Source organism: Parasteatoda tepidariorum, chromosome 4 (assembly GCF_043381705.1).
Source record: "Parasteatoda tepidariorum isolate YZ-2023 chromosome 4, CAS_Ptep_4.0, whole genome shotgun sequence".
Lineage (NCBI taxonomy): Eukaryota > Metazoa > Arthropoda > Arachnida > Araneae > Theridiidae > Parasteatoda > Parasteatoda tepidariorum.
Genome location: NC_092207.1, coordinates 1,666,002 through 1,693,237, shown reverse-complemented (window position 1 = coordinate 1,693,237; position 27,236 = coordinate 1,666,002). Strand labels below are relative to the sequence as shown.

The 27,236-nt window shown below is 31.0% G+C and overlaps 3 protein-coding genes across 5 annotated transcripts; 2 read left to right on the top strand and 1 right to left on the bottom strand.

The window, feature by feature from the left end:
* Window positions 1-1,448: 1,448 nt before the first annotated feature.
* LOC139425523 (tigger transposable element-derived protein 2-like) lies at window positions 1,449-1,925 on the top strand. The gene has a single exon (XM_071180531.1). It carries the CDS (start codon window positions 1,449-1,451, stop codon window positions 1,923-1,925), a length of 477 nt encoding a protein of 158 aa, XP_071036632.1.
* Window positions 1,926-2,165: 240 nt separating this feature from the next.
* Window positions 2,166-2,666, top strand: LOC139425522 (tigger transposable element-derived protein 1-like). Its single transcript, XM_071180530.1, has one exon. It carries the CDS (start codon window positions 2,166-2,168, stop codon window positions 2,664-2,666), a length of 501 nt encoding a protein of 166 aa, XP_071036631.1.
* Window positions 2,667-5,805: 3,139 nt separating this feature from the next.
* Window positions 5,806-26,863, bottom strand: LOC122272643 (splicing factor 3B subunit 3). 3 transcript variants are annotated; one of them, XM_043056554.2, is made up of 7 exons: window positions 26,473-26,863; window positions 24,054-24,200; window positions 19,542-19,830; window positions 16,148-16,266; window positions 13,829-13,919; window positions 8,552-8,724; window positions 5,806-5,933 (listed from the first exon to the last, which is right to left on the bottom strand). In XM_043056554.2, exons 2-7 carry the CDS (start codon window positions 24,150-24,152, stop codon window positions 5,820-5,822), a joined length of 885 nt encoding a protein of 294 aa, XP_042912488.1. In that variant the 5' UTR covers window positions 24,153-24,200; window positions 26,473-26,863; the 3' UTR covers window positions 5,806-5,819. The 3 variants fall into 3 exon arrangements, with proteins under 3 accessions (XP_042912488.1, XP_042912487.1, XP_042912489.1); XM_043056553.2 differs by having other exon boundaries at window positions 24,054-24,203; window positions 26,473-26,862; XM_043056555.2 differs by lacking the exon at window positions 5,806-5,933 and adding an exon at window positions 7,337-7,574 and having other exon boundaries at window positions 24,054-24,203; window positions 26,473-26,862.
* Between the last annotated feature and the right edge of the window lie 373 nt (window positions 26,864-27,236).

Genomic DNA, 27,236 nt, shown 5'->3' with positions numbered 1-27,236 from the left:
CTGCCCCGTATGCCAATGCCCATAATAAATGCTCTTGCCAGGCTCTGATTATTCTAGTTTTAATTGCTGGAATAACTTAGAGTAAAAAAGGAACAGCTGAACATACTTAAGTAATGCTATAGTAAACAAAAAAGTTTAGTACAGTTTGAAATCATCCTGAAATATCCCATATATTATGCACTGAGTGGTCATAATTTTTTAAAAGAGGAAATAAAAACAAATTCCTTGTATTTTCCCAGTTTGTAAAGAAGAACTCAAAATTCCTTGTATTTTTCCTGTTCAATTTGGTGATACAGTGTAATGTTCCATATCCGGACGTCCCTTTCCCGGAAGGGTCGATTTCCCGGATACTTTTTAACAATCAAAATAAACAAACATCTCTTGATCTTCCGCTCTCAAAAAAAAAAAANAAACATTTCTTAATCTTCCCCTCTCAAAAAAAGAAAAAAAAGAAAGAAACAGAAAAGACCACCAAGTCCGTTGAGTGACCATTAGTGATGCTCCTCTTCTGGAATGCAGTGAAAGAGGGCAATTTGTTTTCAAAAGAGCACAACTGAGTCCCCTCCCCCCTTCTTTCATATGCAGCTGGCTAGTTAGTAGATGAGGCATTTCTTGGAACCTTTTTATTGCAGAAAAGGGGAAACGTGGAGGGGGAGTAAAAATGGAAAATTTGAATAGGTCTAAAAGGATACATGTCCTTGAGAAACACTGTTCATTCAATATTTAAGAGGCAGGGAAAAAAAAAGGGGGTAACATTCTTTCTTCAGCATTGACATGAAAAAGATTTCAAGACTCCCTGCCACTGAAATATGAATTTGACCAACAAAAGTCCTTTTATTCCAAACCAAGAACTAAATTAGATTTTTCCGAAATTTATTTCTTTTTTTTCATGCAGTACACCTGCAAATACATTATAGGAACAGGCGAATACCTTGGCGAAATAAGTCTTGCAAAATACTCCGAAACTAATTTCTCTCGCCAAATATCTCGTATTTAAACAATCCAACGCGTCACATTTGTTCGTTTTTACCGATCTAGCCTTTGTAAGTTAAGAATTTGTGATTATCGACCGCTTGCTTTCTTTAATTATTTTTATTAAGTTTTTTGACAAGTTACTGTTTTTTAAGTTTTTTGGTAAGTTATTGTTTTTGAAGTTTTTAACTGCGTAATTTTTATTAAGTTTTAATTGAGTTACTGTTATTCGTGTTAAGTTTTTTTTGTTTATTACCTTTTATTTTTCTTACGATGTCTTCATGTCCGTCGAAAAAAAGAAAAAACGTTTCTTTATCAATTAAAGAAAAAGTGGAACTACTGAGAAAATTGCACATGGGCACTTCAGTATCTAAGTTGTGTGACGAATATAAAGTAGGAAAGTCTACTGTGTACTATATAAAAAAACAGAAAGCGAAACTTTTTGACTATTTTTCAAACCAGACACACCTCTTGCAATGAAAGATCGGAAATATATTCGAAATGCTAAAAACGAGGATCATGATAAAGTTATGATTGAATGGGTACGACAATGCCGTAGTGAAGGCGTACCGTTAACAGGACCAATGTTAATGGCTCAAGCAAAGATTTTTCATGAAGTAATGGGCATTCAAGAGGAGTGCAGCTACAGTACTGGATGGTTGAAAACCTTTAAAAAAAGACATGGGATGCGCCAGCTATCTATTTGCGGAGATCGTGCGGAAGCTGACACCGAAGCTGCTGAAAAATTAATAGAAGATTTTGAAGAATTAATTAGAAATGATGACTCGTCACCAGAACAAGTATATAATGCTGATGAAACTGGACTGTTTTGGCGGTATGTACCGCGTAAGACTTTAGCCGCTGCTGAAGAAAAAAATCCAACCGGTGTTAAGGACTGTAAAGTAAGAATGACAATTATGGCATGTGCAAATGCTGCAGGTCCCAATTGTTAACAAATGCAAATTGTTAACAATCGGGAAAAGTGCTCGCCTCGTGTTCTAAAGGGTGTTAAAGTGTTACCCGTAAATCAACGATCCAACCGAAAAGCGTGGATGACCCAGCAACTCATGGAAGAATGGTTGGACAATGATTTTGTGCCGCAAGTCAGAAAGCATTTTCAGTCGATTGGCTTGGAAGAGAAAAAGCCACTTTTAATACTGGACAATTGCTCTGCCCACAAAATACCGTAATTAATGGAAAGGGCAAATGTTTCTGTTGTGTTCTTACCACCTAACTGCACTTCAATTTTGCAGCTGATGGATAACGGTATCTTACGATCCTTCAAATGCAAATATAAAACGCAATTCCTAATGTCAATGCTGACCTCTTTAAATGGTGGCCAAAACTTACAAGACTTTGTTAAGTCTTATTCCATAAAGACTGCAATATGGAATATAGCAAAAGCGTGGGACGAAGTTGATCAAAAAACCCTTAAGAATGCTTGGAATAACGTTTGGCCAGCAACTTTTTTTTTTGGTAATGATGAGGACGAGCCCATCTTTGAAGGATTTCGTCCAAACAAAGAGAAAGATAGTGTGAGAGAATTGTTGCACTACATCAAAAGTCATTGTGAGAGGGAAAAATTAGATGAAGAAGATATTGTAGAAACATTAAACTACGACGATGATGCCCCAACTGTGACCCAATTAACAGACGAGGAAATAAAAAAACATAGCTTTAAACAAACAGGATAGTGATACAGAAAGTGTAGATAGTGAAGAAGAGATAGCAGAAGAACGGATTTCAACTGACGATTTAGTTAATCATTTAGAAAATGCCATTAAAGGACTGGAACAAAGAGACTTTATTTCTGAACAAGAAATCATGTCGTTTCATAGGATTAAGGAAAAATTGCTAAATAAGAAACCGAAAATGAAACAGCTTTCTTTAAAGGATATGTTTAAAAAATAAAATATTTATACTGCCTACGCATTTTTTATGAGGAGTTTTTGATTTCTATGTAAGGTAAATAATTGATCTTTATTTTACGTAAACATTATTTTTTTAATATTTTGCTTGATTTAAATCGTTGAGAAAAGCAATTTTTTTCTGGTTTATGTGGATTATTGTAACATTAATTTTAAAGTTTTTTTTTCTTTGTTATTTCAATGTTGCCTATGCATTTTTTATTAGGAGTTTTTGATTTCTATGTACGGTAAATAATATATCTTTATTTTACGTTAACCAGAGCTCGTTCTAGGCAATATAAACAGGGCGCAGCACCCTGCTGCCCTTTTAGTCAAAAGAATCCACCCTGTTGCCCCTGAAGTAAATTAGTGCCCTGATGTAATAGAGTCCATACCCTTTCTTTCCTCAACCCTTCTTTACTTTTCCACCAAACTTTACAATGGATTTCTTAAACTTTTCAACTCTTTTTATTTAGTTTGTTGTTGCTGTCAATACATAGATTTATATGGGAAAGGAAAAATAGCCATCGCACCCCCTTATTGCACTTATCTTTGAAAGTTTGCAGTTACTTCCACTATCATTAAATCATAATTATTAATCATTTTAATTATTAAATCATAACTACAGACACTTAAAAACATACATTTATTATTTTACACTGGTGTACAAAACTTAAGCAACAAGGGCGTTTTTTGCCATAACTCTACAAGAAATCATCCGATTGACATGAAATTTGAATATGATGTACATTATTTTCTACTTAAACGATGGTAAAACCAGGAGTTCTTGGGGTAAACGTCTCCATTCCTGCTTTAACGCATCTTTCAGCTGATGGGTGTTACCAGGAGGATACTGTCGTGTCGCAAGACGTCTCCCTAATGCATCCCACACATGCTCTATGGGATTTAGATCTGGAGAGTAAGCTGGCCAATCCATTCGTGTGATATCTTCACTTTCCAGTAGCTCTTGAACATTATCAGTACAGTGTGGCCGGGTATTGTCATCCATAAAAATGAAGTCTGGTCCAATGGCCCCTCGGAACAGACACACATAGGGTAGGATTACCTCATTGCAGTAGCGGTCTCCAGTTACAGAACCTCGGTCGAAGATCTGAAGCTCAGTTCGCCCGTTCAACATAATGCCACCCCAGACGACAACTCTAGGACCACCGTAACGATCTCTTTCCGTGATGTTATTGGGATGAAATTGAGCTCCAACCGCTCTCCAGATCAACTGACGTTGAGAATCGCTTGTAGCACTAAAACGACTCTCATCTGTGAAGAGGACGCGACTCCATTGATGAGGTGTCAGGTTTCGTGTTCTCTGCACCACTCTAAACGGTGCCACCGATGGCTAAATTTTAAAGGTATGCAGCGCTCAGGACGTCTAGCAAATAAGCCACCTTTGTGGAGGCATCTGGTCACTGTAAATCTTGATACTTGTCGTCCTGTGGCTGTGCACCAGTTGCTGAGATATGGCGCTCGCTGACTGAAAACGGTTTCTTTTCGCCTGGAGGACAATGTAACGGTCATCTCTTGGTGTTGTTTTCCTTGGACGGCAACCACCAACCTTCCAAACAGCAGTACCAGTAGTTTTAAAGATATTCCAAGCACGAGAAACAACACTTTTGTGGATCCCGAACTCTTCGGCGACACTGGTCACACTACGCCCCTCCTCAAGCTTCCCAATCATTCTTCCTCGAGTAAAGTCGTCTAAATGATTTCTTGAAGACATGTTTCACAAAACAAATCACTTGCANGAGCCAAGTTATTCTTGGTCTTCCCCTTTTCTTCCTGCCATCAGGAGCCCAGGAGAGAGAAACACATCAATTTTTGCTAGAATTCTAAGTAAATGTTCTGTACACCTTCTCTTGTTGATTATTTATTCTGTTGCAATGAGAATCGCTTTTTCCAATATATTTTCATTTCTTATTTTAGCAAGCAAAATTATTTTGAAGATTTTTCTTAGACAGTAAAAGGCTTTTAGATGCCTGACTTTCTAAGGCACCATGCTTCAGAACAATGTAATAAAATTGCTCTGACTATTGTTTTATAGATATTTATTTTTGTATGGTATTGAATGAATGTTGATTTCCAGAATTTTTCAGCGTTTCAAAAAGATGCACTTCAGAGTAGTCGCAAACAATTAGAAAAAAAATTACATGATTTTTCCAGAATGATTTTAAGAAATCTGTTTTTTTTTTTATAATAACCATCATTGAACAGTCAACCCAGTTTTGGGTTTATGACTACTAATGTTCAACTCCTTAGTCTTCTGATTTTAAACCCAATCCAGAAGACAAGGGAACTCCTGGATCAAGTATAAGAACAAAAGTGGAGGACTTTTTGATGGAACTAGCTTGCATTTGCATTAAATGGAGAGGAAAAGCGCAAAAACTTCCCACAGTTAGCCTGACGGCAAGGGGACTCTAACCCAGGATTCTACCACTGAGGATATTTTACGTCAGCATGGTGGTTGGTGTGAGTCAGGTGTTGAATGGACCAGCAATGGCTTAAATTTGAACCCGGTTAACCTCATAGGAAAGCGAACGCTCTATCTCCTCAAATTTCACAAGTTTACAAAACCAGGATGTGGAGCCGGCTTTTTCAACAAAAAAATAAGGACCTTTTATGCACTCAAAAATATTTTTAAGCACATTTCCAAAAAATATAATCATAATTAGGATATGCACACTAATATGAATTTTTTCTTCCTATTACAGAAAGTTTTTGAAAATTATTGAAAATATCATCAAAAAATACATCAACAAAATGCAAAATAGTTACCAAAGACTTACATTATCATGATAAAACAACTAGTTTCTAATTAAAAAAATTATTTTCTTACTATCACTATTCAGTAATGCTATCAGATACTATTCAGTAATAAGACATCATGAAAAATAATAATTAAATGTCACTTAAATGCAAGCAAGCTTACTAACCTGGTGCTAAAACATTTGCTTTATTTCCTAATTTTTCACTTTGATGTTCAAATTTTCTAGCGTGGTTGCAGCTAAATATATCTATATCACGAACACCATCTTCGTTTTCCTAATAAAAAAAGAATCAGATTGCCATATAGTAAGTTGCAATCTCAATCATTTAGTAGAATGCATTAAGTTTTTTCAGGTTATAATTTCTGTTACAAAATCAAAGACAAATATATTCTTTCTTCGAAAAAACGTGCCTTTTTCTTTTTACTTAATATAATAAAGATAACCCCGAAAAAATAAAGATAACCCCATCAACGTGCCGCACCCTAACGCTTGATTGTTAATTTCCCCACCCTCAACTTGAATGATCTCTTTTTTACACATATTTTCTCTATACAAATAAGGAGGGAATGGATTTTTCTCTCCCACCTTAATGAATGACGGGGAATCCCGTTTCTTAACAATCCCGTCTAAATATGGAGGGAATGGATTTTTCTCCCCCACCTACTCATCTTAATGAATGACGGGGAATCCCGTTTCTTCCTTGAATCGTTCTAGTTCAAAATTGCAGAGAGAGCAAAGTAATATTTTCATTAATGTCAATTTTTTTCCGTTTTCTAAATTTTAAGCACTAGTTGTTTTTTTCTAATATTTTGTTTTTTATTGATTCAATATCACATTCAAATACTAAAACATTATTGCCCAAAAAATAACGTTTATTTATTTTTTGCTTCTTAGATTCAGATCGTTTTAAGCTTTGTTTATCTTAGGGGTGTATTATACGGAAAAATCTATTATCTGGACTTTGGGAAGTCCCACCGGTTTTGGATGTGCGACATTCCACTGTATTTAAATTCCCTGTATTTTCCAGGTTTCCCTATTCTCCCCGCGGAGTGGCAACCATGGTAAATGATAGTAATTATTTTTCTCAACATACCTAGGTCATGAAAAAGTTTTGCTTGTTCATGTACTTTCTCCCTTGCCTTCATGTTACCCCAAAGTAAGCCTCCTTATAATCTTGAAAAAAATTTACAAGATTTCAGATGGCGTGGATAATCTAAACCAGAGTTAGAATAACAGGGATAGATAACATTTGCAAAGACTTAAATGTTACAATAAGAATTCATAAAACAAAAGTGACTAATCCTCCCCTTTGTCATAATTACTCAGGGTTGCCACTCAAATCTAGAAAAAAAAATTCCTGTGTCTTTCCTGTACATAGCATACACTAAGAGGAAACACACAACCACTGTGCTCTTGTGTGAGCTATATTGGGCTAACTATATTTATTACTTTTAATTGATGGAAAAACTTGGAGGAAAAAAAAGAGGAACAGCCGAACATACTAAAATAATGCTACAGTAAATGAACTAGTTTAATATAGCAGAAATATCATCCTTAAATATCCCATAGATTACACTTTGAGTGGTCTTTTAAAAGAGGAAAATAAGAAATAAATTTCTTCCTGTATCCTGTATTGTAACTTCCTAAAATTTTGAGTTTAACTAATAATTGATTTAGCAAATATATGTATATACATACATATATTGTGAAAAGTGATGATTCAAATTCGAAATTTATGCATCGTGATATTGTATTGAAAATTGGGCAACCTAATTGGCATATCTCTTAGAAAATGAACTTTCCTTCTTTCAAACAGTACAGTTTAAGGGAAAAAATCTCCAGTTGTGGCCCTTTTAGCATTAGATTATAAAACTAGACATACTCCAATAGTAAGGATGCATTAGTTAATAGTCATCTGAAAAGAAAAATTCCTGAGTAATGTAGATTCTTTGAGCCTTAGATCACATGACAATCAGATTAAATAAATCAATAAATGTGTGATTATTTCTAAACAAATTATACTAATTTTGAATCACTTTAAAGAACAGTTATAATGCGTTAATATGTTCATTTTTTTTCCAGAAAATCGTTATTTTTTTTTAAAACTTTAAATGTTTCTCTTCTTATTAAGTTATGCAATAGCTTTTTCAATTAAATAACTAATTTATAGGAAAAGTATCACTAGAAGAAAAAGATCTTCTGAAATACCAATATGTATCAAAAGATTATTCATAGACTCAATGGATTAGCTGTAAATTCAATAGATTATACATAGATTCAATAGGATATACATATAAAAGGTAAGAAGTTGAAAGCAAATATAAATTCAACAGGGTTCCCACTCAATTTCAGAAAAAAAAATTTCTGGCTTTTCCAGGTATCTCAGGTAAATTTCAATGAAAATCCATACCATATTTTATCTATACCATACAATTTATCATCAGAAAACTTTATTCTATTCATCGTGTCAAATATTAGATTTTGTGAGCAAAAACACATAATAGTATGAGAATTGAAACATGAAAAAATTTCACTAAAAATATGAATTTTATAAAATAATTGGAGTAGACGTTAGAATTTTTGAACTCCATAACATATTACTGTTACTGACAATTCTAAGATTGGTTATTTTCCAGGTATGATATAGGAATTCTTCAGCTATTTTGTAAAAAATAGCAACTTTCCTGCTTTTTAGAGTTAAAATAAAATTCCCTTTCAATTCTAGATTTTCCCTGTTCGACCTGACCTGCGGGAGCCCTGATTCAAACATCAATGGAAAGTTTTCAATTATAAAGGTTAAATTAGTTAAATAATTATTTGATAGTGTAAATAAAGAAGAATTACATACAAACTACAACTGAAAATACAAAATACAGAGAAATAAATAATTACCGTATATTTGGAACGCAAAATGGCAAACTGGAATAATTTGTTCTTAGGTTTTAAACCCACCATATCATAAATGACGTAACCACCATAATCAATAACAAAGACACTCAAATTTTTTAATGGATCACCTTCTGATTTTGTTTTGATGAATACAATCATTTTATCAAGAATAGCACCTAAAAATAATGAGAGATTTTTATACTGTTAACTTATACTGTTGAGATTTAAACACTCTGTTTATAACAAGAACCAAAACTAATTTTGAAATTTTTATTTAACAGAACTTTATTTGAATAAAAAGAAATTATTTTTTAAATAATAACAATCTTGCCATTTTTTAGACTCAGGACAGGTCTATTAAATATGTGACCTGATAACATTTGATTAATACTCAATGTAAATTTTCCTATATTTTTCAGTTAATTTTTTTAATTAATTTAGTTTAAATTAGTTAGTTTTTTCAGTTAATTTAGTTTACAGGAGAAAAGATTTTTCATCAGCTAATTTTTAGTTTCTTAAAAAATATACCCGCCTCTTATATGGCTATAGTTGGCTTTTGGTATTTACCACTTGAACTACTATATATATATTATCCAGTATAATATTATCCCCTTGCGCACATCCATTTTTGGGCCAATCCTTGGTAACTAGCAAATCAAACACGCTTCAGTACTGCAGTAAGAATACTGCACGCCATATAACATAATCCATCTATTTACGCTTTTAGCTCCATTTGCACTTCAATTTGCATATTTTGTAATCTGGCAATCTTATTATGAAAATATTTTAAGTTATTCTTCAGAGTTTCCTGTACATGTAGGTTCATTTGAATTGCTCAATTTATAGATTTCTTTTTGTGTTTCGACCTGTTTGTTCCTTACATTTTATTTGCTGCTTTTTATGTGATATATTTTTTACTTTATGTGTTCTATTTTGTTTCTATTTTTTTTAATGCTCCTCACTATTGTATTAATATATTTTGCTTGGGTATATTGATACATTATTAGAAATCACTCCTTTTTGCGGACATAATCACGTGAGCTAATGAAGAGATTATATCTTTTTAGAGATTATATCTAGTTTTTTTTCCAGCTTTTCAATATATATTTTTAAATGTTTAATTTTAATTATTTTTCTTCTTCTCTTTTCCTTAATATATTCTCTAAATTTCATTTCAAAGCTAATTCCTTAATATATTCTCTTATTTTATGAAATCTATATACTTGTAGCTTATGCTCAGTAAATAAAACATGTTAATTTTCTCATTTTTTCTCCTTTTTGTCTTTATTGTGCTACACATATAGTAGTGCATCTACCACTACAAAAATATAATTCTAATTCACTAGTACATAAGACATGCAAACTCGATTCTATGATGGGGAACCTTTTCATAGATGAAGGTTGACATCGTCGATAGCAACACACCACACTTAGGTGACTTTTGAATGTGATGTGAACATGCCTACTTTAACAGAAACTCCCCCTTTGATGTGAACATGCCTACCCTGGCAGAAACGCACACTACGATTTGAACACGCCTACTTTGATGGATGGTTCACATTGAACAGTTGACTTGCTACTTGTGACAGCGAGATTGTCCTTCTCAGTCTCAATGACACACAAAGAACAACGTATACACTCGATTGCTAAAGGCAACACTGGAGCGACCCGTGATCTTAATACAGCTCTCATGAAAAAAGTATGGTGATCTTAATACAGCCCTCTCGGCTTCTCACGAAACAGCAATAAATCATCAAGTGGTATCCATTCATCGAATTCTATCAGAGATATAATTCTGGTGGGGGAGTACTGCAGTGTATCCACCACTACAAAAATACAATTCCAATTCACTAGTATATAAGGTATGTTAACTCGATTCTGTGGTGGGGTACCTTTTCATAGATGAAGGTTGACATGGTCAAATATATCCTCACATATATATATAATTATTTGATATATATTTAACTTTCTTATATTTCAAATTGAATTAGAAGGTTTCAATACTTATTAATATAACAGAATATTTTATTTATACAGTTGAATCCTGTTCCTAAGTTATATCTGGCATTGCCCCATATAATCTGGATGAAATTTTTTGTTGTTGCTTACCCCGTGGCAGAATGGCAGCGACATTGTCGCAGAACGTTACAGAGTTCATGAAGAAAGATTTTTCTTTTGAAAAGTAAAAAAATTTTAGTTTTCTTTTCTACAGAAGTTTACACGTAATATTTAAATCATGCATTTAGATGCATTAGACTTTTTGACGCACTTAATTTAAGCTGATAGTATCTTAAATCAATGTAATGTTTCAATTGTATTTTCGGCAGTTATTGATATTGATTTTCACATGTTTTTTAAATTTCTCAATACAGTCAAACCTCGATATCTCGAACTTGAAGGGAAAGGAGAAAAAATTCGAATTATGGGAAATCGCATGTTATCGATGGTAGAATAAAGAAAAATGCTCTTTGCATACCTTATTTACTATTCCATATTTATTCTAAAAACAATTTTTACCCTTCCATTTAAAAATAGATTCAATTGTTGTTTGCTTTAGAGATGCGTAAGAAAGTTTGTCTGTAACACTTTCCAAGTGGACTATAGCCTTAAATGTCTCCTCATCAAGTTTCATGAGTCCGGCCAATCTGTCCCAATAATTTTGCGGTATAGTTTTCAGCAGAATTAACGATATTGATGGCTTGACTACTTTCGTGATCTATAACCTTCCGTTAGGCGCGCACTTGTTTCCGACATGGATATTCGCGTTGCACCTATGAGGTGTTTCTGATTTTTTGAAAGCCAAATGAAATTTAGTCTAGTTTAAATAGTTAATTGTTACCAATTTAAAACTCTTTAGAGAGATAAATATCAAAAAACTTATTTAGTTTGAAAAATTTATTAAAAGGCAGTATCACAAATAATTGTTCAACATAAAGAAAAACAAAGTAAAGTAAATTTGTAAAAAAAACAAAACATTAAGAGTCTTGTATATAGGAACAACTTATTTCAATATCACATGTTAGTACAAAAATATTATTTTAGAGGCTGTCTGATGCTACCTTCATGTGAACAAGAATTTTTGCAAGAGGTCCTTACAAATTGCTGATACATGACTCAAAAATAAGTATTTTCCGCAAGTAGCACAAGTATACTTTGCATTTTTTCGTTGTTTATTTTTTTGACATTACTCGCACAATTTTCTTTTCTTGTCTTGATTTTCAGACAGTGAATTTTCAGCGGCTTGAGAAGTTTGTTTTTGCCAATCGAAAGCGAAGTACCGAAGATAAATTTTTCTTGCTCCCGCGTCGGATCTCTTCCTCCATCACAAGATGTTCAACCAATTGACGCAAGAAGGTTCTGCGGTTTTTTACTCCGTAACCATTTTCTGTGTATATAACTTGACCATTTATACCTGCTACGTTGAGTAGGACAGAAAATGAGATAAAATATATATATTTAATTCATAAAAATATTATATCCATAATACTTGCGTCAATGGTCGCGCTGCACCAGAGGGGTGATTTGAGCGGTTCCAACTCTCCATCGACATGTTCGAAGGTCGGTTTTACACGGACATTTGAGTAATCCAAAGTTAGGAAGATAACATTAGGCTTGACCCCCGGAAACATCTATTGACGGCAAAGGAGGTGGAAGTGCAGTAAGGATGCACCTGTGAGGTGCGCGCGTCTAAAGGAAGGTTAATGCATCCAGCCTTCTTGAAGCCATTCATTATCGTAGAGGAAGACACATCATTCCATGTCACTGACGTCTTTATGTCCATTTTCTTAAAAAAGTTCATCATTATGTCAATTGGTTTTCTATTCATAAAATTTTTTATCTTTTTTGGAATATTTTCTTATTTTCAGAAAAAAAAATCTACACTATTTATGGAAAAAAAATTCAAGTTATCGAGGGATTAGAAATTTTTTTTCGAGAAATCAAGTTTTTTTTAACATTGAGTGTATAGGAAATTTGAAGGGAATTTGTTTCCCTTCGAGATATCGAAAAATTCATGAAATCGAGGTTCGAGTTAGCGAGGTTCGACTGTATATTTCAAACAATATGAAAAATTCGAATCCTGCATTTGATTATTTACTTTTTAAGGCAACGATTCTATCGAATTTTTGGCAGTTATTGCTATTGATTTCTCAATAAATCTTAAATCAATTGCGTGATTTCGTCGTCGATCTTTTTTTTTGTTTTTTGAAAACGGATTTCATGATTTTTAATTAATTTTTTTTAATATGATGATGATTATGTACAAAATGCGAAGGAAATAATTTGTGCGTTTACCCCCCACATTCAACAAAATGCGAAAATATCATCCATAATATTAGAATAAAAAACTATTGCATGTTCAATTAAAAATTCTCAAGTTTTTTTGTAAACACAGCGCTTTTGTTAATTATTTATTAAATTAAATTAGTAATTATTCATAGTTAAGTAGTAGTTATTAATTACATTAGTAATATACATGTTTGTCATTATTAAAAGCATCATGCAGAAAGATTTTAGTCCTAGACAGTTTTGTCGCAGATAGCTCAAAAAAATTCTGCCACTGGGGTTGCTTACTTTTCCAGCTTTTCAAGGAAAAATTTCCCTTAAAATCTTCTCCTAATATTTTCTGAAATTTCCTAAGTGACAAACATTACACCGTGCAAAATCAGACACACAAATTTAAGCTTAACCTTAAGAGCAAATGTGTTTTCAACTCCATGACAAAAGAATAAAATTACATGATTTCGCCATAGGCATTTTAAGAAAATTCCAGTAAAAGAAAACAAGGAAAAATAGGTCACTGCTGTAAAAAGATAGCAAATGGGATTACTGATCAGAATTAATTTTTTATACAAGAATAACTTTATTTAACACATAATTAGCATGTTTTTAGATGTATAAAGCAACTATTGGAACTTCTAAATAACAATAAAAGGTAGGGGTCAATTTAACAATGTCTTGGCTCGTAAAAACTCGCAAAATTTGTGAATTAGTCAATTCATTTTGATAATTTTTTTTACGTTAAAAAATCTGGACAAATTGGTGATTTTTTAAAAATAGCTTAGTTTTTTTTTTAAATATTAAGGCATTTGTCAATTCTCTATATCAAGATAACCAATGTAGTTTTAAATTGAAGCTTTGCTGTGAGGCACATAAACAAGCTATTTTTTTCTTGTAGAAAGAAAGCATTTCAGAAAACACCCTTCAATATAGAAGTCATCAGTATAAAATTAAAGACAATATTTTAACCCCTATGATGTTGAGATATATTTAAGGACTTACCTATTAATATTGCACAGCCCCTAGGATCAGTTGTTAAGAAGTGTCCAGGAAATTGTGCATTATAACCAGGTTCACAGAATGGGTATACAATCTAAAGATTCGTAATGAAAAAAAATGTTACTAAATTTTCATAATCAGTTTGCAAATACAATAGAAACCAGAATACCCATCCACAGGACCATATGTCCAAAAATCAAAATTATTAGACAGTAAATTTTTAAAGCATATAGACAATAAACAATGAGCAAGATCACATAAAATAGTTAAAGACTATAATGAAGTTAAAAAAAAAAAAAAAAAACACCAGATTAATTGCATTTAATTTTTTATCTTAAATAATGAAACAATACCATAAAAAGAATCCTTGATATATTTTTCCTCCTGTTGGCAGAATGTTACCAAATCTTTAAATCAATCAAAAAGAAATAAATCTATTACAAAAGAAAATACTAATTCTAAATATATTCCACTATGACATCAATATCATTGCTTAATATTTTCAATTAAAATAATAAAGAAGTCAAAGTAAAAGCAAACCCAAGTTTTAATTCATTATTCCTAAATTAAAAATGATTTATTGGTTTAAACATAACACGATAATAAAATATTTTACATACATGCATTAAAAATTAAAAGAAAAAAAAACGAAAGTAAAAAACAAACCAAAGAAATGTTCACTTTGAAAAATTTTTTTTTAAAATTATTTGTTGAAGAAAAAAAAATCATGCTTTTGAAACATCATTAGAAGTTTTTTTATTTAATTATTTAAAATAATAAAAAGTAGTATTGACTAATGGTCAAATTCTGTACTTAATAAATGTAAAAATATTTTTTCTTTTTTGAAAATAAAATCGACTAAAGATTTATTTGTTTAAAAATGATACTGACTATCTAAAAAGTTATAAAACAAACAAGTATTGAAAGAATTTTAATAAAAATTAAAAAAAAAAAAATACTTTAAATACTATCGTTAAATTATTAAAAAGCGTCAAAACATTACTAAACTCTTTATTAAATTTTTAAAAAAATTATTTGTTTTAACTGTACTACGCACATGGTAGGCGGCAATAAGTACGTGTTTTAGGGAGGGGACTGAAAAGTAACGTCATCTTTGCGAAAAAACTTCGCTAAGAGTAAAAAAGTCTTCTAATAGTCGCCTATTCCTGAAAATAGTTGCTTTTTTAGCCTTTTCAGACAAAAAAAGTAGCCATAGTCGCCTAAGGCCGAAAATAGTAGCAAATAGTCGCATTTTAGTAGTCTGTGGCAACCCTGTAAGTTTCAAGAAAAAGTTCTGTTGAAGGTGGCATAACTTAGGAAAATTTGTGTCATTCGTCACTGAGGCAGAATTTTTTCGAGCTATCTGCGACAAAACTCTCTAGCACTAATGTCTTTCTGCAAGATACTTTTAATAATAACAAACATGTACCTTACTAATTTAAAATAACAAAAGCGCTGCATTTACAAAAGGAAAAAAAAAAGTATTTATATATTTTTTTTAATTGAACGTATAATTTTTTTATTCTAATATTATGTGATATTCTCGTATTTTTTTGGGGGGGGGGAGGAAAACATAAATTATATCCTTCTTCGCAATTCGTAAACAATTGTCAAAATGAAAAAAAAAAAGAAATAAAAATTATGAAATCCACGGTAGTAATTGACGAAAAAAAGATCCACGGCGAAATTACGTAAATCCGGCTTCGTAAATCCGTGTTTCGTCATTTCAAGATTGGGTTGCTGTAATAAATAACATCTCATAAAAAATATTGGATTCAAAAACTGTGGAGAAGTCAATAACAATAACTGCCAAAAAATTCGATTTTATTCTTGATTGAAAATGTAAATACTCAAATGCACAATTCGAATTTTCCATATTGTTTGAAATATGTCAGGATATTTAAAAACCATATGAAAATCAATATCACCAGTAAACTGCCGAAAAAACAATCAAAACATTACATCGGTTTACAATACTATGGGTGAAAATTGAGCTTGTCAGAAAGTGATCATCTAAATGGTCAAATATTGTGTGTAAATTTCTGCTGAAAAGAAAGGTAAAATTTTTTACTTTTCCAAAGAAAAATCTTTCTGCAAAAACTCTGTAATGTTTTGCGGCAATGTCGCCGTGTCACTGCAATTCTGCCACGGGGTCATGTCTAAAGCAGTTTTATTGCAAGCATGCAGAATCACAAATACAACACTATTCACAATGGAACCAAATGTAGTCATGTGAGTTCAATTTGATAGTACTATAATTGCTGTATACATTAAGTTATAAATAACGAGAGAGAATATAGATCAGATGGAAGAAAAAAATACCTTTTCAAATAGCTTTTGTTCTGATTTTCGTTTTTGCAAAAGTTTACTATCGAAATCCAATAATTTTTGGTACTTTAAAATTATTAATTTCCCTGCATCAGTTGTCAAAACTGCAACATCTAAAATAAGTTTAAAAAAAAATTCATTCACAAGTTGTTTAATCATAGTTTGATACAAGACAGCATGAAATTTAAAGCAGAATATAGATTAAATAAATTTAAAAACATGAAGACGATCCAAGTAAAACTTAGTAAAAGAACAGCTTTTTTTTATTCAAATTTCAATTTTTGTTAACCAATTGCATATTTCAGTAACATAAAGAATGAAATATTTATTATCAAGAAGTACATGAAGAATTTAAAAGAATTATACTATGTTGCAAGTAAATACAATACAAGAATTAAGCAATCATCCGTAACTTTATATCATTTTATTATTAAATAATATAAGTATGCATTTAATGAAAAACCCAAGATATGCATTTGATGAAAACCAACTAAAACACGTCAGCTAGATATTAAACTTCTGTTATTCTTTGTGACATTTAACAATATCAAAAAAGTAAATGTTTCATAATTGATTCAAAAACAAAAAAGTTTGTAATTAAATAGATAAATCTACAGAAATGGGAGAAAAAGTTTAAACTTATAAGTATAAATACGGCTCATGCATAACTATTGTTCAGATAGTACTATTAGAAAATTTTTTTAAATGAGTGATGAATTGAGAAAAATTTTAAGTTTAATCAGGATTATTTAAGAAACTTTCCTAATTTCAAGGGATTTTCAAAATAAAATCTTAAAGAATTCTTGATTAAATCAGGAATCGTTGGTACAGATATATGATTGTTGGGGTAAAAAAAATTATCTGAAATTTTTCTTATCAATGTGTGTGTGTTTTTCTTTTTCTGTACTTAGATTTAGAAAATAAATAAAGCACTCATTTTTATGCACAAAAGTGACATTTATAAATTTTAAAGAAAGGAAGAAATTTCTTTTATCAAATAAATTTTTCGCTGATCAACACACAAAAAAAAAATACATATACATATATAGTGGAACTGTTGTTTTACGGTGTCGTACATTATCCCGCTTCCAAGGTCCTTTTCTGCTAATCCAAGAAAATTGACTATACACTACAGATAATGTTCATTATCCCAAATTTTACATTACCCTCTCTAAGAAAATCCCACCTTATAAGTCTTTCTAACTTCTTCATCTTATTATTATTAAAATAAGAGACTTAGCTATTAGCTTTATCAATTATGTTTGTAGCTTTTCTAAGATTCTTTTTGTGACATCGTGCACAATTCATTGTCAATGGAATTAAATTCTATTTTTTTCCAGATGTTTGTAACATGTCTTGTGACGGAGAGAGTGACCTTAGGATGTCAAATGTTTTACCATTTTTCATATGCGATATTTTGGGGAATTTTAATTCATCTCTCTCTTTTTAATTTGCTTAACAATTTTTTTCGGTTGTTTTAATTATTACATTTCATTGAAGAAAAAAATGATTCTTCAAAACTCTTTTCCGTAGGTGGATGCATAATGTGACATCAGGTCACCGAATTTCAATTTCACAACATTCCTTTCTTTTCTCTGTTCTCCCTGTGGAGTTTCAAATCTGTTGAGTAAGCAGTCTGAACTGTCTCTATTGCATAATACACCTCTCTTCTTAATTCAAATTCTCATTTTTCCCTTCTTGTAGCTGAAACTTCTAACTTTTCTTCCTATAAATTCCCAGCAACCTTTATCCAATAACTAAACTTTTATGCCAGTCTTCCACCTTTCCCAATTTCAAATTATCAATACACATAGTCTAAAATGTCCATAAAAAGACTTGTAAAAAGAAAACTAACTTATTAAGTTGCAGACATCTTTCTAAATTATAAAAGTAAAGCATTCAATTCACAGAAAGGTTGTAGAACTATTTCATTATTATTACAGGGGTCTATCCAGGTTTTTTTTTAGAGGCACCTATTTTGTGAAAATTTAGATGCCCTTAATTGAGTGATGTATAGTTTGTTAAGTGTAGTTTTTGTCTTTGTGTTTCTAGTTTTATCTTCTTCTTAATAAATTAAAAAAATAACACAGGGTTCTGTCCAGGGTAAATTTACTGCCATTTTACCTTTACAAATTTGCTATTATATGATATCTCTTACGTAAAGGTAGCATGTGTTCGGTCAGATAGTGCAATATGGTAAGCCCAACCAGTCACTTATGTCATATCAAATCGAGCTTTTTTTCACAGGTTTTTTTAAAAATACAAGGCAAAAATACAACAAGGCTCTCCCTCTATAACTTTACAGGAAGTTGAAATTGGAACATTATCTTAAACACTATCCTACATTTATTCTAACAGACCTATATTTTTTATGAACCATTTTTTCATCTGTGAAACTTTTTTCTGTATGACCCTATCAATAATTAAAATAACTTTTTGTACTAGTACTGTTAAATGTTTGTTTTTATTAAATTCAAGGTCAAAATTTAACTATGGACAATGATTTTTATGGATCTATGCATTTTGTAATTTAGATACAATTTTTAGCCCAAACTTTTACAATAGCAAAATTGTTTTTGAATATATGGAGAAAAATATGTAGAAATTTACCAGTCATAAATGATTTTTATTTGTAGCGACATTTTTTGAAAATATTTTCTTCTTTTACCATAATTTTGTGTTGATTCTTTAATTTTTACAAATTCAAAAGATAATTAACTATAAAACAATGAAACACTCACTTTCTTTGAGCTGTGACAAGTCTTCTTCTGGGAAGTGACACAACACACGAGAAAACACTTCCCATCTATTTGTTTAAACTTTGAACTTTCGCTAGATATTGTTGATATTTAGTTGACAGTAAATAATATCAGAATTTTACGAAGCATGAGAAAATCAAATGCACTAAATGCAGAAGAAAAAAGAAGATCAAAACACAGATGAAATCGAGCATGCTGAAAAGCGTTAACTGAAATGGAAGATTTGAAATTTTCAAGTCGTAATAACATATTAAAAAGTAGTTCAATTTAATTACAGCCGAATAAAAAAGTGGGCAAATATACCATATGGATTAAATAACTGTTAGATTACAAATCGAAATTTGCAACAAAGTTACTACTCTCTGAACTAAAAATTTTTGTAAAAAAGAGAAAAAAACACAATTTCTTCTAGGGAATAAACTTTTAAATGCTTGCCATTTCAGAATTAGTTTTTAGAAAATTAATTTTGCACCATTTTGATTTATCGGGATATAAATCATTGGTATATGGAAGTCCGCGAAACAACGGCAAATCAACGGTTCCAAATTAGCAGGGAGAATCACTGTTGGTAGCAATGCATTTAAAATTAAAACAGGATATTACTTTAATTCAAGAAGAATTATTCTAACCTTTTCTGACTCTAGTGTTGCGTTCATCGTCTTCTAGGTACAAGAAAGTTGACATATTGCAAATGCGACCAAAAACTTTGACAATATGAAAAGTTTGGATCTGTTTTTCGATTGAGAGGAATTCAGCATACTCTACAACTTTATCTCGAGCAAAGGCAAAACACTTTGTAGTTGAACTTAAAAGAAATCCAGAAATAACATGAGATATCCGCGTTGCATGCTGAACTGTTATACAACATTGAGACATCAAACTATCCTCTCCTAGGACTAAAGAATCAGTAGAACTAGTCTAGAAAGCAAAAATAAAAGTTTAACAGATATATACTGACATCAGGGTTGTCACTCAAATCTGGAAAAAAAATTCACAGTGTTTTCCCAGTACATATTATACACAATATATTAAGAGCAAGGTGTGTAGTCAAATTTTTCAACAAAAAATAAGCACCTTTTAAGCACTCAAAAAATATTTTTAAGCACTTAAAAAAATTATCGTAATTAGACAGGGTTGGCAAATTTTGACAATTGACAGATTTAACCGTCATATAAAAAAAACCTTTTGACATAGTTTTTGAAAATTTTAGGGTAAGGATATAATTAGCTATTATAAATATGAAGTAATTTTAAAATTACATATACAGTAGGGGTGCACAACCTTTTTGAGTGAAGGGTCACTTGCACAGCAGGATGGCTAAGGAAGGGCCACACATGTATTTAGACATGTTAATGACTAATGTAGTAATGTTTATTTAAACATTAGGGTTCCATTTTTTTATCAATAAAACCAAGTGTACGGCGTTCAGTCGATTTTTCCTTACTTTTTTTTGCCGAATATTTGGTTTTTGACCAAATCACAATTCATTACCACATTCGACCAAATCATACTCGTTGCGGAAATAAAAACGAAGGAAAAATAACTAGGATTTACTATAAAACTGTACCGAAATACCGTAACAAAAAGTGATTATTTAATTGCACGATTAACAATCACGTGTCGCAATAACATCATAGTTAAATAACGGGATCGTCAAAATCATGTGGAAAAGTATAGAAATAATTGGGGAAAAATATATTTATGCAGAATTCAGCACGAATAAAGCGTGTCAAATGCACGGTTTAAAATTTGCATGTGGTAATAGAATAATTGGAATATTTTATAATACGTGGGAACGCATAGCAATAACTACTGAAAAAATTTTTGAAAAAAAGAAAGAAAGAATTTCAAAAAAAAAAAAGATAAAAAATCACTTAGATTTAGGATGAAATCGTCACAAATAAAGTGCACGAAAAGCGATTATTTAAATTTGCGATCTAAAACTCGCGTCGTACTAAAAATTCGGGATTTTTGAAAAAATCATTTTATATTTACTATAAAATCGGCTTAAAGAAAGCGCGTTAAACGTACATTTACTAAAGAATCTGTTAAAATTGATTGTGTCAAAACGTGAGGACTTAAAAGTGCGATTAAAAATTGCCATTTTTTAAATTTTTTTTTTATTGTGTTTAGAAGCTCTCGCGGGCCGCACTTCAGTAGTCGAAAGGCACTTTTAAGTCCTCACGTTTTGATTGTGTCAAAACGTGAGGACTTAAAAGTGCGATTAAAAATTGCCATTTTTTAAATTTTTTTTATTGTGTTTAGAAGTTCTCGCGGGCCGCACTTCAGTAGTCGAAAGGCCGCAGGTTGTGCACCCCTAATATACAGGGTGCGTAGTCAAATATTTCAGCAAAAAATAAGCATTGGTTCAATATCAGGTTCAAATTTCGGTTCAATATCGGAAGGTGGGAAATGAAGCATGAGATAGAGAATATCTTGCAAAATGCAGCAGAGTTGCACGCCTTTACATAATACATGGAGAAAATTTCATTTTCGAAAAGGGAAATTTAAGCACTTTTTCAAAACACCCAATAAAAAAAGTACCTTTAAGGGCCTTTAAACAACAAAAATAGAAAATAAGCACCTTTAAGCAATTTTTAAAAATGCACCATGATTTATGTAAAATTACAAGTGTTCCAACAATTATTTTCCTGAATCATTTTAACATAAAACTCTTTTTGCTTTGAAAATTACTGTTCAAAACAAATTTTTGAGTATTAAATATTAAGTAATTATAAATAAAAATGTGCCAAATTGCAATTTATCCAATCCCTTAATTTGCTTAGTTAAAAATACAAAAACATTTATCTTATTAAAAAAAAAACACTTAATAATCATCTTATTCTTTATACGTAAATTCAGTTTTCATTTACTTCAAGTATACCTCTTAAACTCTTTTCACCAAAGAAAGTGATTATAAAAAAATAGTTTTGAAGCCCTCTGTACTCCAAGTTTATTTTTTAGTTTTGCATGAATAAGACAGAAATTTCAAACTGTTCTCACAAAGTAAACAATGTCTTTTTGGATAATTTGTGGCAAAAATCAACATGGAAAAGAAAAAAAATCTCATTTTGGAAGAGGGAAAATTAAGCACTTTTTAAAAACACCCAATAAAAAAATGCAGCTTTAAGGTTTTTTAAAAAACAAAAAAAGCACCTTTAAGCAGTTTTTAAAAATGCTACGCACCCTGTGAGAGGAAACACACAATCACTGTGCTCTTAATAATGCTACAGTAAATGAACTAATATAGCTGAAATATCACCCTTAAATATGTCATAGATTGAACTTTGAGTGGTTATCATTCTTTAAAAGACGAAATTCCCGGCAATTTCCCGGTTTTCAAAGAAAAACTTAACCCTTTTAGTACTTTCCCTGTTATTTTAGGTGATTCTTAAATTCCCTGTATTTTCCAGGTTTTTCCTGTGGAGTGGCAACCCTGTGACATACATCAATAAAAGGTATACAGGGACACACTGTCAATAAATTATAGAATTTGGTGGTATGTAACAAGCAAAAAAAATTATCTCTTTTATTGTTTTCAGGACTTCAAATTATTAGCCAGAAATTAGATACACATTAAAAGTATTAGTCAAATTTCAATCAAAGGTATCAACCAAAGGCAAATTTTAACAATTTTTTATGCTTAATTTTCCCCCACATATTATGTAACTATAGAGATACTTATTTTATAAAATGCAAACTCTTGTAAAAATGTCAATCAAAATACCAAATTCAAATTTTGCAGGTTGTATGACACTTCAAAAAACGTTATGAAAATGAAAAAATATATATATAAATAACCTATAATTGAAGAAAAAAGAAACTATCAGTAAAGGACCTGAACTTAAAACAGAATCGCCACGAATTCAGTGTCAGTAAGTAATCATTCAAATTCAAAATTAAACCAGCAAGTGGTTCACACGTTGCAATAAATAAAATTATTATTACGTTGCATTAAAAATGTTTATATTTTAAAAAATATGAAAAAATGTGATAACTGTTAAAACTTAAAACAGCAAAATTATCGAATCTAATAGTGAATACTCAGCTACAAGATTTGAATTTCCTGTACTATAATACTATCAAGGTTTTAAAAAAATTATAGAGAAAATTCGTAGCAATAACAGACTATATGGATTTCTAATGTTTTCGATTCAAACATTCTAAATCCATAAGACGATGAGATTTTGAATCAGGATTCAGAGAAAATTTTGTGGGAATATAAATTATTGATTCACGGAATTCCGCAAAATAGCAGAAAAATTAACAATGAATTAAAATTTCTGTCACTCAAGTATTTGGGAGCCTCAAAGGATAAAGCGTTCATCTCCCAATGAAGTGACACAAGTTTGAATCTCTGCAATGGCTGGTTTGTACGAATTTATCGAATCTTAGCTAGCACCGAACAAAATGCTGACGTCAATTACCCTCATCCAGTGTTTCCACTACAGCACGAGAATCTTGCATATTTGTTTCTTTTCTCGTATTAAAAAATTATTACAGCGAGAAATTCGCTCATGCTATAAATAAATTTCGAAATTCGCAAATTTCTCGCATTTTCGAAAAAAGCTTAGAATTATGATGGGCAAAATCTTCTATGAAGATGCACCAAAATTATTCAATGCTTTAAAAAATAGAAGACATTAAAAATTTATTATAATTAAAGAAATGATTTTTTTTTTCAAGAGTTTTTGTGTTTTTTTAGTTTTTAGAAATCTCACCCTGTTCTTGAGAAAGAGTGAGAAATTCTCACCCATTTTTTTTTTCTATGATGAAAACACTGCTCATTGGTAGTTAAATCATGGGTTAGAATACTCTGGGCATCAGGATAACAGTGGAAGGCTTTCATGATTTTGCTCTTTATGTAACGCAAATGTTAGTCAAAAATATAACTATTGTGGAATCCCAAAGCACATTTTTACACATACCAATTTTCTGATACTATTGCTTATTTTTTAAAAGATTTTTTTCTTTTTAATGCTAATAATATTACATTATTTTCTAAATTGGCATTTTCCCTTAGCAAATATTTGTCATTCATATTTGATCACATAAAATGAAACATTAAAATAAAAATATTCATCAATGTAGTTAGTTAATTTAATGCAATAAAAAAGTAAGTGTATGATGAAAATACACACTTCTACAGTGTCTTCTTCTGAAGAGCCTTCTTCTGCAGAGCCTTTATCTGCAGTGTCTTCTTCTGAAGAGCCTTCGTCATCGGGTATAAAAATAACCATTTTGTGTGCTCTTTAAATGTCACTTGAACAGTCTAAAAGAGACAATTACTGCTGCAATAAATAAAAAAAACTAAATGAAGAAGTAATAACTTTCCAAGACATTATCTTTCAGTATGAGATAGATAGGTGATTTCAAAATGTGTTGAAACATGTTTAATAGGTAGTAGTAGCAAGAAATGGCTAACAAAAAAATTAAATATCAAAGTTTGGGATACCTGACATAATAAATATGAGATGACAAATTATTGAAGCAAGAAATTAAGTTTCTGCTTAACTCTGCATTTATTTTTCAACAGTTCATGTATGATTTATACTAGTAAGTTGATGTTATGAGTTTCATTCAGTTTATCTAATTTCTTTTCCATCCCAACTACGATACTTCTGTGCTTCATTGATTTTAGAATTGTTATGGAAACAGGGTTGGGTATTTCACATCAAAAACTTGTTTTTGTCACGACACACCAAAAACCTGGGGCAATTTTTTTTTGCTCGGTATTAACTGCTTCCCTGATTATCCCGAGTTTACTTGGTTATGTATATATTGCAAATATTCATTATCCCGAATAAACTCGGGTATAGCACAATTCGTCAATATGTTTTGTTTTATCACGTTTTTATTTAGTCGGAAGCAAAACCAAAAATAATAATAATAATAATCAGCTGTGATTGGAAGTTTGCCAATATTTGTTTGGGAGTTTTGCTATTTGTGGGACTGCAGACGTCTTTTGTACAATTGTATGTACGATGGTGGATGAATTTACATAGAAGAAAGAGTAAAAAAATGGCGTTCGCAAGCGATAGTGATGCAGATGATTTTTTCAGATTATGAAGATGTGAATATGTACAAAGATGACATACATACAGAGATAAACTGATGGTAAATTAAATATTTTTTACACATAAAAAATTTTAAATTAAACTTGTGTATTATGTTCTGTTTTAGTTCCTTGTATTTATTAAGGAAATAAAAAATATGTTGATTTTTTGCATTTTTTTTACTTTAAAAAAGCTGGAAAGAGAAACAGTTAAGATCATTTTATTAAATCATGCACAGCACTTTTACTATTAAATTTATGATGTCACTTATAAAGAAATATAGTTGAAATTATTGAAACTATCATTCGGTTTTTCTAAAAACATAGTGCTGATAATAATTTTTCAATATTTTTTGCAATATCATAACTACATAGTTTATATTACAAGTAATAACTATGAGTTGGATTTTAATGCTTATATGCCACAATTTAGGCAGATTTTTCAGCTTTAGTGAAACTAAAAAGTTTGCGCATAATTGTCTCACCTGAATTTCTAAAATTATTTTTGATTCTCAAAATTTGTTATTAACTTATATGCAGCGGAGCAGAATACCTTTGATTATGCGAACCAGGGTTCGGGAAAAATTTAAACCGTGTAGGAAAAATTTTAGTCTAAAAAAATTCCAACAAAATTTTTTAATGCTCAAAAATGAGCCACTTCGCAAAATTATTCCTTGTTAAAAAAACATTATTTGTCAATTTGTGCATTTATAAGTTAAATTTAATATAATAAATTCTTATTGTTTCAATATATTTCGATTATTTTTATTCAAGAATTGTGTAAAATTTGTGTTGTTATATAAACTTTTTAAAGTCGTATTTTTAAAATTCGATTTCTCAGGAACTGTTTGAAAATGTTGCTCAAATTTTGTGTTTTGTTATGCAAAGTTGGATTCATTAAAAAGATGTAAAAAATTGTATACCTTGCAACTCAAAAGTTTTTGGACCTTTTCGAATAAAATAATAAATATTTACTCAAAGTTAATATTCTGGACAGAATTATTTATGAATAAAAGAATTTTATGATTGTGTGCAATCATTTTTAGTTCGCTTAAAAAGTTCTTAAGACAGTGCGAAATGCGCAAAATATTAAATTAACATTAAGGAAAACTATGGGAAAATCAAATGCATTAAATGCAATTGGTTTTAAAAAAATGGAATTGCAATGGTATTGAACCTGTTGAAAAATAAATACTGAAATGTGTGATTCAAAATCAAATTTAAAATCTATTTGGCAACATGGCGATTGTAGTTGGCACGAAAGATCACCATAAGGAAATATCCCCGAATGCAAAGACAGCTAAGAATATCATGGTAAGTAGAAACAGTGTTTCATCCGAATTCTACACATTAACCTCCGATTTTAGCAGACAATCACTACAATTGTCAACTACAGAGCAAAAAGATTGTCTATAACCAATTTATTACAGGAAATAAAAAGTTTTATCATACTAACAAACAAGAGTTCTTTAAAAATATATAAATTTGTTGAAAACATTTCTTACTTGATTGTATTGTGGCAGAGGTGATAAAGTTAATTTTTCACAGTTTTAAACGCAAAGGAGAAGCACTTTTCTTGCAGTAATCTATCTAATAATTTTGTAATCTCAGAAATAAATATAATATTTGAATCATTTATCTCATTTTTACGAAAAGCTTTTCGAAAACGCTAGCTGTTCAAATTTCGCGCTTTCACTCAATGCATTCACCAGTAACTTTCCTTAAAACTAGCAGTTAGATGTTACAATTTTACACATCACATATTAAAAAACAAATAAGGCTTTTCCACAGAAAAAAAAAAGAAATCACATCACTGTAAAATAAAACATTTGTTGTAAAACATAGTCAGTACTTCATTTTGAATGTTTAATTATTGTAGAAAAGTGCGACGAGTTCTCTGCGTTAGCTTATAGCTCTGTATTTCCATTAATAAGGTTACTGATGAGGCTTGATAGCTAGCGAAAAATACAGTTAAGAGTTGTTGTTGTTGTTAATTTACGTCGCACTAGAGCTGCGCAATGGGCTATTGGCGACGGTCTGGGAAACATCCCGGAGGATGATCCGAAGACATGCCATCACAATTTTGATCCTCTGTGGAGGGGATGGCTCCCCCGCTTCGGTAGCCCGACGACCTGCGCGCGAAGTCGAGCACTTTACGGTAGCACAGTTTAACGAGGACCAATACCGCACACCCTCGGTCCCTACGCAGACTGATCCAAGTGGTCACCCACCCGCACACTGACCGTAGCCAGTGATGCTTGACTTCGGT

Coding starts and splice junctions, on each gene's coding strand:
- LOC139425523 (XM_071180531.1), top strand. CDS start 1,449: ATGAAAGATCGGAAATATATTCGAAATGCTAAAAACGAGGATCATGAT.
- LOC139425522 (XM_071180530.1), top strand. CDS start 2,166: ATGGAAAGGGCAAATGTTTCTGTTGTGTTCTTACCACCTAACTGCACT.
- LOC122272643 (XM_043056554.2), bottom strand. CDS start 24,152: ATGGTTATTTTTATACCCGATGACGAAGGCTCTTCAGAAGAAGACACT. Junction 16,267..19,541: donor CAACACTAGAGTCAGAAAAG/GTTAGAATAATT, acceptor AACTTATTTTAG/ATGTTGCAGTTTTGACAACT. Junction 8,725..13,828: donor GGGCTGTGCAATATTAATAG/GTAAGTCCTTAA, acceptor CATTATTTTTAG/GTGCTATTCTTGATAAAATG.